Raw genomic sequence first — 12,884 nt, 5'->3', positions numbered from 1 at the left:
GAGCAATGGAGCCTGACAGAAACCGGATACAGCTGACGAGGCAGGGCGGAAGAGATTCCCCAGACACTCACAGGAAACGATTGCGTCCACATGGACCAGTGCACAGTATGTGTGGTGGCGTGTGTTGTACGCTATACCCATTTCAACATTTTGACTACCATCTACAACCAATGTGTTGTGCCCGTAAACATTCCATGCTTACTGCACTCTCGGTTACGGGAGAGATTTTTAGAAGAGATGCCTCTCTTAAAACATAAATGACCAGTTTTTTTTTTTAACATCCAACACGTTTTTTTAGTTGATTGCTTAATACCACTCCTACCGATTTTTCGTCCGCTGGCTTCCGTAAGTGCCTGATTGCTGCTTAACACACATGTGAAGCAAAAAAGACGAAGAATAAATGAGATAGTAGCAGAGATAGAAGAAGTGAAGCAGCCGCTCACGGACGCAGGGCCATCCTCAACTACGCGAACTCCATTTCTGAACGCAGAGCAGCGCTTTCCTCTCGGGAGCTACAATACCCCGTTGCCCATACCGTTACCTATAGACAGGTCCAGCCAGCGCTCGGTGCCCCGCCACGCGATCTTCGTGGTGGCCGACGCATCCCTGACCTCGCTGGCGCTGTTCGCGGCCCCGCCATGCTGATCGCCCACGCGAGCCCCTGCCGCAATCGGAGCGACTTCTACTCATTGGAGCGGCATCCATCGACAGCAGCCTGCACCTGTGCGACGACCTTTACAGGTATGAGTTGACAACGAACACTCACAAGCTTTTCGCCACGGCCGCATTTCGATGCAGGCCAAATGCTAGAGGCCCGGGTACTGTTCGATGTCAGTGAAGGTTAAAAAAGTCCAAATGGTCAAAATTATCCAGAGCCCTCTTATACGGCATCCGTCATAGCCTGAGTCACTTTGGGACTTTAAACCCCACTAACCAAACCTACCCACATCCTCACGGAGTGAATAACAGATGAATATTCCACAACCTTGCTGCTGTTATCCTCTAGATAATGCAACCATCGTGTAGTGAAGAGGACGAATCGTTGTAGGCGCGATGCACGCACGCACGCGAAATGAGGAACTGAGCAGGATAGAGCACAGAACGGCTCGAAAGAGGGCGGTTGCTGCGTCTTCTGTCTTCTTGAGTCCTACTTAAGATGCAAGATATTTTGGCGGCGAGGGTGTTAGTTTGAACCAGGACCTTGGTGTGGCCTCCTTACCGCACGTCATGAGCTTTTCGGGTCTTCAGCCGCCCCACAATTCCTGTCGACTCCTGGTCGTTCTGCCCTTCTATGGGCGCAGATGCGTCCCACCGGCTCACTAGGAGTGCAATTTTTGTCATGCCGCATAAGAGACTGTTCACTCTTCGAGGGGAATTGTTCGAGGGAATGTGGCTACGCCTAGATTGCGCGCGCGAGGCTCGCTTGGTGTGTCTTAAGTCTCGTGGCTTGAGCTCGTGCCAGTGTCGCTTCGCCTGGATGGAATAAACGCGTCCTGTTTTCTGGAGCTCAACAAATCCAAATCGACGACAACGCGTTTACATGAACTCGATCTTGGCGAGTCAAGACCGGAGCGATTGAAGCGACGCCCAGTGTCGGTGCGGCCGGGCAGCGCAGTGTGGGCGCGAGAAGGCGGTGGCAAAAGTTCGTGGCTGCGGCCGCTATCCCTCAAAATCAACTATTTTACACCCTTCAGGCACCTTACCAAGTGGGCCCGGCTAAGTCGTACTACCCTGCGCAATCTGGTTGACTCAGCGCGACCTGTCATCGTTTACGTTAGCCCCACAGTCAGTTCTCAGCCTAACAGCCTATCTCTCAACGACGTTGTCGAGTTCATGTAAATGCTCAGAATAAGTACACCCAGTCCAAGGCCCTTCGAGCAATATGACTACAAGTGCCACAGACACTAGAGCGCTGTAGAGAGTGTGCGACTCTGGTGTTCATTCGTTTGGAAGAGCAGCTGAATTATAGAGGCTAGAAGGTTTAACCTTCTAGCCTCTATAGCTGAATGCAGGTATTTCGCTATTTCGCTTACTGAGAGTCGCCCGCTTCGGCATAGACGCCCATTTCGAAGTCAGCGTTCCTGTAATCTGTTCTCTGGACGGTGTCCTTCACACTGCGGCAAATATGGACGAAAATTAACCAACCCAGCTCTGTTCATGCCACATAGTATTCACTACTATGCCAAAACCTAGTGAAAAAATTAGCAGTGGTTTAGCTCTGGTTAAACATGGAGGATTGCGAAAGCAACGAGGAGGAGAGAGAGAGAGGCGATGGAGAGCAGCGGCGGCGGCGCCGGCATGCTAGCTATGCGCCGCTACTGCGCATGCGCAACTGGTAAGCCCGGCGGCGGCACCTTTGAGTCACCCGCGCAGCGACGGCGGCGGCGCGCCAGCTGTGCACCGTGTGACGTCCCTGCTCCTCGCGCATGCACAGTATGGCCTTTCTTCGGCTCCGCGAAATGGCTCGGCGACTGGCGTAGTGTTGCTTTCGCAACAAAATGACATGCCAGTTATGGCATTGCGTCATCACCCATGAAGCCGCGCGAAGCCTAGCCTGGCCACGGCAACGTTTGCCGCGCAGTCCAGTGACTCCACTTGAGTGAGTCGTGCCTACGTTGGACGTGCAGCTTCGGTGTCTTCCATTGCCCGCAAAAATTTTGATGTTTACGACTGCTACACACAAAGCTTAGTGGATACCTAGCATAAATGCCGTTATCTCCTGTGTTAAAAAGCATTCAATCTGCTGCTGCTCGATTCGTCCTTGGCGTGCATGATCGCTTCCTTATTACAAGTAACATGAAGAAGGAATTTGGCTGGACTCACTCAGTGAACGCCGTAGGGCTCTCTGTTTAGAAATGTTTTGCTCAGTTTATCAAAACCAAACAAGACTATCATGCTCATTGTATCTGCACCCACCGCATTACGTATCTTTCCGAGCCGATCGTTGCTGTGAAGTGCGAACATATAGCTCCAGGACAAACATTTTGCAACCGTCTTTGTTCGTGCGTGTTAGAACAAGTGAGATTGGCATCGCTTGTTTAGTGTCTTGGGTTTTATTGCAAAGAGCAAAAGGGTGGTCGCACACGTAAACATCTGCGCATACAAACGCGGAGCTAACCACTCTACGTTTATTACGGCGAACCGCGCACCTGTTGTCGCCTCCATATGTGCCCTGGCATTGGTTGAGTTGTGAGTGATGACACTGCAACGAGCCGCTGGTGTCCGCACTTTTGTACAGGCATGTCTGCCAAGGCTGGGAGGAACGCCAAATGCAGTCGCCGCCCATTAGGAGGCACGAAGCGCTCTTCGCTGACTTGTTCATCTGGAGCCTGCTGCGACGTCGCATTCCGGAGAGGCCCCACAAGGCGCTGTACCTAGCATCCTCCATGTTGCTTCATTGCGTCGAGGAGGTGCGTCGTGACGAGCTCTGCAAGTTTCCCAAGCCATGCTATCGGTCCAATCGTTCTGCTATACACGTACCGTCTTTGCCAAAAGTAACCGGGCAACGGTGTTTTTTTTCTTGCCTCGTAGTGAAGCACTTATGTCAGCCCTTAAACTCTGAATCTGTGTAGTTGACAAAGCCACTTAGGATGCACGTGATATATGTAACGCCATTAATCACCTCGCCATATGAAATGCTGTCTCGTTCTCTTCACGGCTGGCGCAACTTTCACCGGCAGCTTTGATCAGAACAATTGAGGAGTCATAGTGCCGTCTGAGCAATGGAGCTCGAATGTAGCCGAAGCTATAGCAGCTGCGAAGACTGGCTTGGTCGAAAGAAAATCACCGGAGAAATGTACATTAAGTTCGTCGATTTTTCTTTACTTTGCTGGGTCAAACATTTCGTACAGATCTTTCTCTTGAGTATTGCAGGATGCGCTGTTTATTTGACGCCTGAAAAAAAAATTGTCTAATTCCACGTTTCCTTTTCAACAGTTGTGAATTAGTTACTGATTTAGGGAACAGATAAATGGATTAAAAAGACAAAACGAGAATAGAAAAGTGTAGGTAAGTACTTAAGTACCGCATGCATAAAACTTACTTGCATCGGAGCTCACCTTACCCCTACACTTTACACTGACGCCTAGCCCTGCCTTTACCCTCTCTCTGTATTAGCCGAGCTCTAACCTCATTTCCGTTTCACGTACCTTTTAGAAACTTTTGTTGCACAAAAAAAAAAAAAATTGAATCAGCGGACATTTATTCCTAACGCGCACAACTTTTTCTAGAATTTGCGATGTTGGAGGAAATACTCCCACACATTTTTCGCTCCGCCGAGGCGAAGATATGAGTTTCAGCTGCTTGAAAGGGAAGAAGCGCGAGGGTGGGGAAAGACAGGGAAGATAGGCGTATAGGGCGCTCAGTGTCATACTGTGACCATAGATGACACACGTTTGTTGGATAGCAGGCGAAGATATCGATGTTCTCACGTTGGTACCCGTCGTGATAATTTACCTCCTGACTGATGACTACATGGAATTCCCTTCTTACGAAACACTGCTGCAACGAAGCCGCAAACCACACAAGACATCCCTGATGACACAACACGGCAGTACACGGTTAGGTGCCTGCATCCAAGAGCCAAATTTAATGCACCGGAAATGCTACTTGCGGATCTGCTATTTTGACGAGTCTGACGTTGTGTATGCCATAGGCAGTTAGTAACGCGGCGAACTACACTTGGTTTGCCGCTAACAATTTAAGACGCCGCTTTTACTGCTTGCTCAAATTTTGCAGCCAGAAGAGCACTGACACCGAATGCCGCAGGAGTGTCTTTTTCACGGAGTTTACTGGTTTTCAGAGGTGCGGCCTGATACGAGCAAACACTTGTGCCATTCTTTTCAGATCGCATACTGCAGCGGTCCTCTTCCAACGGTGCCAGCGTTCAGCGACGCCTTCCACTGCACTCCAACAAACAAGCGGGCGACTAACATCACCTGGCTAAACATTCCTTACCAGCCTCTGGGCGCTTGCTTTCGCATCGGGCTCCATCCAAAGCCTATTATTTCAGCGCTTAGCCACACAGACGTTCGTGTCACGAACAAAATAGTGCCGCACGAGTCAATTCGAGCACTCTGAAAGCGCTGAGTTTTCAGTGTATCAGTGTACTTTTCTTTGCAGTGTGGTGCGTAATAGTCGCGTCATAGGGAACAGCTTCGTCAGCTAGATGCTTGATGTAGCCAAACGTGTTGCGCAAGACGGCATGCACCGCTGGTTCTTAGTGTGTGTTGGCTTTCAAACAGATATGCACGACGTGATCTTTCATAGCGACGATGTGTATATGCCTTCACAGAATGTGATATCTGCTGTTCGCATAGCCGTTTCTCACACACTTCTGATCGCCATAAAAAACTTCTGCTCCTGCTGATTTTGTGTTCTAGTTGCTCATCTATATTTTTCATGCGTCAGCATTAGAGCCCCCATGTCGGGAAAAGCTGTCCGGGGCCGTCTCTGACGCCTTCGAAGAAGCGTGAGCGTGAGCAGAAAAAAAAACGAGTGGGATTCGAACCCACGGTGGTGCGAACAGATCAGCTTTGCTAGCGCTGCTTTCGCCCCACATGTCAGATCACCGCAGCCTTTCGCCCCACATCTCAAAACTGCCAGCCTCCCGCGCTCTGCTTCGGATATCGTGGTTTTCATCAACTTTCATCCGCTTCCAAACGCAAGAGCCCGTAGGCACTTGGATCCATCCACAAAAAGTGCAAGGAAGCGCCATCTGACAGTCATGAAGGAAGCCACACGGAATGGCGGTAAATATGAACCACCGCTGCAGGGCAGGATGCTTAAATTGTCATTGGTGTGAGTGAATTCACTTCGCAACACAAAGCGCTCATGAAACCGTAGTCCATATGCTCTACATCTATTGCATTGATCACCCGTGAATTTTTTAATGGTGGCGTAAAAGATTGAAGACAGGTGTCAGTAAAGTTTTATCAACGCTCCATGGGTGCCTCGCATGAACACACTTTCTCAGTGATCGACCCAACCTCATCCCTAAAGTGACCGGTACAATCAGAAATGTAGTCTTTAACCAAAGGTGGATTTAAAAATAACAGTAGAGATGGGGAAGACTGCTTTGTGCAGAAAAAGCTTAACCCAATAATTCCCAGTTCTAGAAAACGCAAGGAAAGCTGGAAAACAAGTTGTTTACCTGCATTTAGGACACAAATAGCGACACAAACACCATAAAAATATTCAAGAATAATTTTTTATTAGGAACTACAGCTTGTTGCATATATGCAACACTGGGCAGTAATGAAACAGAACACACAAGGGGAGCTAAACCATAGCTGCATTTACAAGGTTTTTTTTCCACTGCAAGAAGCCAGGCAGTGGTACAATGGTTAGAACGGGCTTGTCGGTGGTTGGATTAAGCCTGGTGGAAATGGGTAAAACAATTTCGGGCATTATTGAGGCAGAGGTACGTCTGGCACTTGGCACAAGAAATGAAGGTGTATCCCCCGTTGGATGCCTTACACCTGTTTCTGCGCTCGTTCCAAATAGGCCAATGCTCTGTTCCGTCTTTCCTCACGTCTCGGGGAATTGCACTGAAGACCTTCCTTATGACTGGAAGATTGTTCTCAGATGGTCGTCCTGGTGTCCTTTTTCTGTAAAGTACCAATCCAGTCGCGAGCTCGGAGAGAAAAGTACGCAAAGGCATTGTCCTGTTGCCTTGCTGTTGGGCATGACGTTTATGCAGAAACCATGAATTCACTGCAGCCATTTTTACAGTGTGCCAGAATATGTACATGTACCAACGCTTTGCCCGCATCGGAAAGCGATAACTGTAGCACATCTTGTCTAGAAGGTCAACGCCGCCCATTGACATATTGTACTGAGGCACAATAGCGGGGCACTCAACAGTAATGTGTGACTTTTGCTTCTTGTCCCACCTTTTTACGCTTGTTGTTGGTTCAACGCCAATACAATTGGAGACGAGCGTCACTGACCTGTTGTCGAACCACTTCACGGCAACGATGTCTTGATCGCCGCATGATGCAACGCAGAAGTCAAGTGTGCCACGGCCTTTCTTTTTCATTTCTTTTTCGTTCATCAGCTTGCACGATTGTAGTCTATTCTCTCTCACAGTGCCGATGTACGAAATTTTTCTGCGCGTTAGCTCGCTTACCAGGTGAGTACCCGAAAAAAAGTTATCAGCAACAATGAGGTTGTTGTCGCGGTCAGGGAGACTTGAACATACCGTATTTTCCGGTGTATAAGACGCGGCTTTTTTTCGAAAATCTTGCTGGTGCGTCCTATACAAGGGTGCGTCTTATATGCGAATTTTTCATCTTTTTTGCGAGTTCATCGATTACTCCGGTTCATGCTCAAGCTTTTTTCACCTAAAAAATATCACTACCGATAACGCGGTTGTAACACGGTTAATACTTCAATACCAGGACCGCCGTGCGCGACATTCTAGGTGATCTTTATCATGAAACGGCGGGATGACGACTTCCGGGATCACAAACGCGCGGCTGTTTCGGAGGCCCCAAGCAAAAGTAATGAGAAGCGCCAAAAGATGGTGACAATCGCGCTTCTCGCCATTGTGAAGACAAGCCGGGGTTCTTTTTTAGTCACCCTTTGCAACTTTTTTTGCTCCGTGTACGTAGTGCATGTTTCAGCCGAGTTGCTTCCAGAAATGGGTGAACCTTTTGATAGCGCATCTGAAGATGAAGACTTCGAAGGTTTCAAGTAGAAATAAAATGTTGTTATGGACATATGGGGAGCTGTATCATTTTTTCTTTCTTTTTTGCTAAAACGTGGACGGGTATGGCGTGAGCGTTGCCTTTTTCGATCACTTAGCGTTGCTGAAGAATTGCTCACAGGTACGGTGCATTTCGCGATAGTCGCGCAAGCGTGTTTAATTAAGCCTCACTAGCCTAACTGGGCAAACTGGGGTGCGTCTTATACACGGGTGCGTCTTATATACGAACTTTTTCAGTGACAGCTTGCATATATGGCAGGTGCGTCTTATACAAGGGTGCGTCTTATACACCGGAAAATACGGTAGCTGGATAACAACTCCTGCCCCAAGACCAAGTTCATAACCACCTTGATCTCCATAAAAACCCTTGCTACATGCTGGATACACGTCAAAGTCATAGCAAAGCCCGGACTCTCCTGCTCGAGCCCAAAGCTTGAGTCCCCACTTGCACTTTGGCTTATTTGGCAGGTACTGCCGTATAGGCGACCTCCCGCGGAAAGGGATCAGAACCTCATCAACACAAGACTTGTTTTCCTGCGTAATTTTCAACATGTTTTCACGCAAGTCTGAAAGCCAGGGGCGCACTTTCCAGCATTTGTCTTCCATCGTCGCTTCTGTTGCAGCATCATTGTCAACGAAGTGCAAGTGACTCGTGATTTTCTCGAATCGGTTCCGGGACATGATTTGTGCCACAAGCTCATATTTGCTTCCTTGTTCCCAGTATGCACGCACTCTGTGCATGTCCACTAGGCCCATGCGGAAAAACATTCCGAGCACAGATGTGAGTTCCTCAAGTGTCATGTTCAGAGAAGTTCCATTTTTTTGCAAGTAGTACTTGTTTGTTTCTTCAACGACATGTGTCAGCATCGTTCTAGATACAAACAAGTCAAAAAGCTGCTTTGCTGTGAGAGGCTCAGACGGAGGCAAAGGGAAGTCATTTTTGAAGCAGGTACCAGGCTGTTGAAATGATGTCTTCTTCCACGTGTAGCGCTTCTTTGCATATGCTGCTTTCAAGCCTGTTGTCGGCGCCAGCACCTCATCCTCGTACTCGGAAGAAACACTTTCTTCGTCACTGCTACGGTCAAAGGTTGCCTCATCCGCTTCGTCGCTACTGCTTTCATCGGATATGTCACTCTGGTTGCAATCGATGTGACGAATCAGGTTGTCATTTCCAAGGAAACGCTTTCGTCGCGTTCTCGGTAACCCATAGAACATAGAAGGCGTGATGGCAACCTGCAGATTTGATTAAAATAAACTTTAAACTACTGTGAAGCACGCAAAATGCACAGAATATGTCTTTTACACAACAAAATGAGATCATCGCGCTGCTAATGTGAAGAAAACAGCCATGTTGCATATATGCAACGGTGGTTCAGTGGGACACTACTGCCCGCCGTTGCACATGTGCAACATGGCATAAACAGAAAATATTTAACTTCATCTAATGCCAGAAAGACGAAACATCGCATGCGACACAAACAATGAACACCTGTGCTTTACAGGTAAGCAATGTAGGGTTCTTGACTGAAAGATTTTATTAGTTATTTTAAATATAAACGTACCTGCTCGCCGGCGCTTCCGAGAGCCATGGGAGACTCCATTTTGAATGAACTTTTCTGGGCACAACGCTGCCCCCAGTGGCGAAATCATGAAATGCTGAGATAGAGAAACACCTAATTGGAAGAGTAACGTCAACTTTTTGCCGGAGCCTCGCCATATGAATCTTTTGTGGGTTGATAAACTGCGCGTTGCATATATGCAACAGTGGGCAATAATGGGTTAATTCAGGAATGCATTCGACGTTTCCATCCTGTCTTGCTATCTTGGTGCGTACGTGCCTACTTTCCTTGAAGTAGCAGATGTGTTGTGCCTTTTGAGCAGCGCTAGCGGACCTTGCATCCTGGTCTGCGGTGACATCATAGGCGACTTCTCGAGCTTTCCCACTACTCGACTTTCCTTAAAGCAAAATAAGCACGAAAAACTTCTGCATCGGAGCATGACCCAATAGCACGCTCCTGCAGGGCTCAGCTAGGACCGCGCCTTAATATCATTCGGTCATCGCCGCTCGGCTGCGACATTTTCTACGCCGTTTCTAGCTGGTACTCCGATCGACCATTGTAACGACCGTAGCCGTCGGTTTGCCTGAATCGAAAACAAATGGCTGCTATTGCTGAGCGAGACGAAACAGCGTATTTTCAGCATAGATCATGTAAACAAACCATTTAGGCGCACTGCTGTCTTCTGTTGAGAATACACACAATGCTGATTCGTCTGGCTACAGCGGGAAAGCACGGTAATTTTTCAGGCCCGAGGATTTAATTCAGTTATGCGTCTTAAGTCCCCATGTCAACTTTTCGCGTTCGTGAGTGCGTGTCAATGGGCTAAAGAAGAGAGGTCGCGCGATCACTCGATAAACAGGTACAAAGCGTCCTGTGTCCACAGAAGGTTAGCAGTGTAACCCGTGTTATAAGCCTCACACATTTAAGCTGCAGTAGTTTAGCGCAATCTTAGCAAGCTGTAACACTGCGTTTTCTTTTTCTCATCGTAGAGGAGTACTTATTTTCTATATTTGCGACAGAGAAAACGCAAACGGGGACGGCTGAGAGCCCAAGTGACCCGTTTAGAAAACCAGCCTCAGTAGTTTGCCAACGCTGGCGCAAATCAGGAATTGATGGCCGTTGGCAATGGAGGATGGCCGTTGGGAAGCGCCTTTCTTATCGACCGGTCGAAAAAGTTATTAATTAGGCGACAGCGTTAAGGACCTCGTGTCAAAGAAAAAACGGCGTCGTTGACAGCGAGCGAAAAATGCACGAAAACTGGTGAAATAACCTAGGAAGCAGGTGGGCCACCTTTGTCACGTAACCTTGCGGCGTCATCAATGACAGTCGCCTTTGACTTGCTGCGTTGTTTTCTTATCATGATCTCGCACCAGCTACCCGAAACAGTCGACATGCATCCGGACATTATGTAGACTAAACAGTCAGCAACAGTCGACAAAAATGCCTTTTTGTCTAACGACTGTTTAGATCTCATCTGTGGCCGCAAGCGCGACGTGATAGGGTGCTGAGCGTACCGTTCACATTAAGCGACATGAAAACAGAGGCCTCAGTACTGAACCAGCGCTGGAATTTACCTAAGTACAAATGCACTAAAGTCACGAGACATAACCCGATAAAATGCGACCAATTTTACTCCGTTTCAGATTTGCCGTTTTGAGCGCAGCCATATTTCCACTGGGATGTGCCAGTAGCATTCTGATTGGCGGATTCCTTGCAGGAGTCTACTGTTCATGCGCAGCACAGTCCAATACGCATGCGCACTCAACGAACGTGTAAACAGTGTGATGGTCTATAAGCAGAAAGTGCGAAGGGCAAAGTTCGTACTCACAAGTAGAGTAGCACAACTGCTGTCACAGCGAGCACGACCCAGTCCGCTACGAGGAGAAGAAGCGCCATTCCGCCGGCAACGGTATTCGTTACATGCGAAGATTCACGGTGGTGAGGCAACGAGTAAATATCGCGAAAACAACTGTCTCTATCGTGGTCTTCTCAGTGTAACCCTTAGGCAACACAGGCGCACGTGTTATCCATTCTGCTGTCGTCGTTTCGCGACACGCGTATCTAGTGAAGGGTGCTCTTCGTTTCGTCAGCCGAACAGATTCCTTTCGCGTCGTTTGGGCGGTTGGACAGCAGAAAAAAATGCGGCAAGAGTGGTCGCTCGCCCTTTCTCTTCCTGTAATTCGCAGCGGGGCGTACCATTTGTGCCAAGGCTGCGCGGCTACGCACTGGGCTGTCGTTGGGTCCTTTCAAGTATGAGGGGACGCAATAAAAGGACTCCTCGCCGCTGTTGCGCGCGCGTGCTGGCGTGTTGCAGCTTGCTCGATGCTCTTTTCAGCGCTTGCCGATTGGCGCGTAGTTCCACACATCCGCTCAACTCTAGCGATGGTTCGTGCTCTCCCTTAGGAACGCTTTTTACGTAGGCGACGTAAGGTATGAAGTAGGGGAACGCGCCAAATTTTAAACTCGTACCACCACCATCTTCGCAATAACGAAACAGTGCAAAGTTCGTGAGTAGGGATAGGTAATGGGTGAGCAGTCAACTTTTCATGCTAAGTACGAGTCTCGGCACCTAAGAGAAGTGAAAATCTAAGGGTACATTAGTAAATCGTATTGGATGTCAGTGAAAAAACTGAGACAAAATTGAAAATAAACGGACAAGGCAAAGGCTTAAAAGAGTAATGCTTCCTTCGTGTTGAAGTCATCATGATCAGTATCCTGACCATGCCCACTGCAGGGGAAACCTGCCAACGTGTCCACCGGATTGTGGGCAAACTGCGCACCGTGGCACGTGGCAGCTAAATTAATGGTTGATCGCGAAAGGTTCTCTGCGAAGAGCAACTCGCACAAGCCCCACCGGTGGCAGCACCCCCCATCGCAGGGCAGTGGCGCATCTCTTAACCGCTGCGCCATTACGCCAGGTGTGGTATGATGACTCCCAGGGATCTGTGGTTGTTAAAAAGACATTGACCAATTCTGCGTATATCGGCATTAAGCCATTAGCTGTCACGTCATACACTTAAGGCAGAGCTTAAGTGACCCCTGTTAATTTTTTTAAGTATTCGACGTTTCAATTTTTATGGATTAAGATTACGTTAACCTCCTGCTATGCTTTCGCTAAAGCTGCAGGTGAAAGGGCAATGCCTAAGCAGGATGCCTAAGTTTCCTAGTGCAATCTCCCTTGCGTCCCTCAGCTGATGTCATGTTACCTGATCTTTACCAGCTTGTTTCCCTCTTTGCATTGCCAAGAGGTGTCAGCTGTACCACAGCTGACATTGTACAGCCACCCACAGACTTAACACGAATGACGGAATGCGTGGCCTGGACTGCCGTCAGCACCATGAAGCGATAGTTCATCGGGTGCGAGATAATGCTCTCGGAATGTTTGCGGTGTCTGACGATAGAAGGCGCGAACCTGCGGCAGCTTAAGGCCGATTCACACGACGGACCGTTCGTCCGCGGCCCGCGCAGTACGTGTGCATACGTCAGCACTTTGAGAGGCGCGCTAGATGCATGGATGGATGGCGGCCGACAGCGCGCCTCTCAAAGTGCTGACGTATGCACACGTACTGCGCGGGCCGCGGACGAACGGTCCGTCGTGTGAATCGGCCTGCGGGCAG

The 12,884-nt window shown here is 48.7% G+C and overlaps 1 protein-coding gene and 1 pseudogene across 2 annotated transcripts; one reads left to right on the top strand and one right to left on the bottom strand.

Annotated features, from left to right (window-relative positions):
* Nucleotides 1-378: 378 nt before the first annotated feature.
* Nucleotides 379-5,317, top strand: LOC149340798 (uncharacterized). The gene is made up of 3 exons (XM_089549685.1): nt 379-741; nt 3,239-3,410; nt 4,846-5,317. Exons 2-3 carry the CDS (start codon nt 3,270-3,272, stop codon nt 5,077-5,079), a joined length of 375 nt encoding a protein of 124 aa, XP_089405811.1. The 5' UTR covers nt 379-741; nt 3,239-3,269; the 3' UTR covers nt 5,080-5,317.
* Nucleotides 5,318-8,497: 3,180 nt separating this feature from the next.
* LOC149340797 (uncharacterized) lies at nt 8,498-11,519 on the bottom strand (annotated as a pseudogene). The gene is made up of 3 exons (XR_016283653.1): nt 11,096-11,519; nt 9,271-9,664; nt 8,498-8,941 (listed from the first exon to the last, which is right to left on the bottom strand). The product of XR_016283653.1 is annotated as an uncharacterized LOC149340797 (transcript).
* Nucleotides 11,520-12,884: the final 1,365 nt, after the last annotated feature.

This window comes from Amblyomma mixtum, chromosome 6, assembly GCF_055824585.1.
Source record: "Amblyomma mixtum isolate Tamu chromosome 6, ASM5582458v1, whole genome shotgun sequence".
NCBI lineage: Eukaryota > Metazoa > Arthropoda > Arachnida > Ixodida > Ixodidae > Amblyomma > Amblyomma mixtum.
This window is presented reverse-complemented; position numbering and strand designations above follow the sequence as displayed.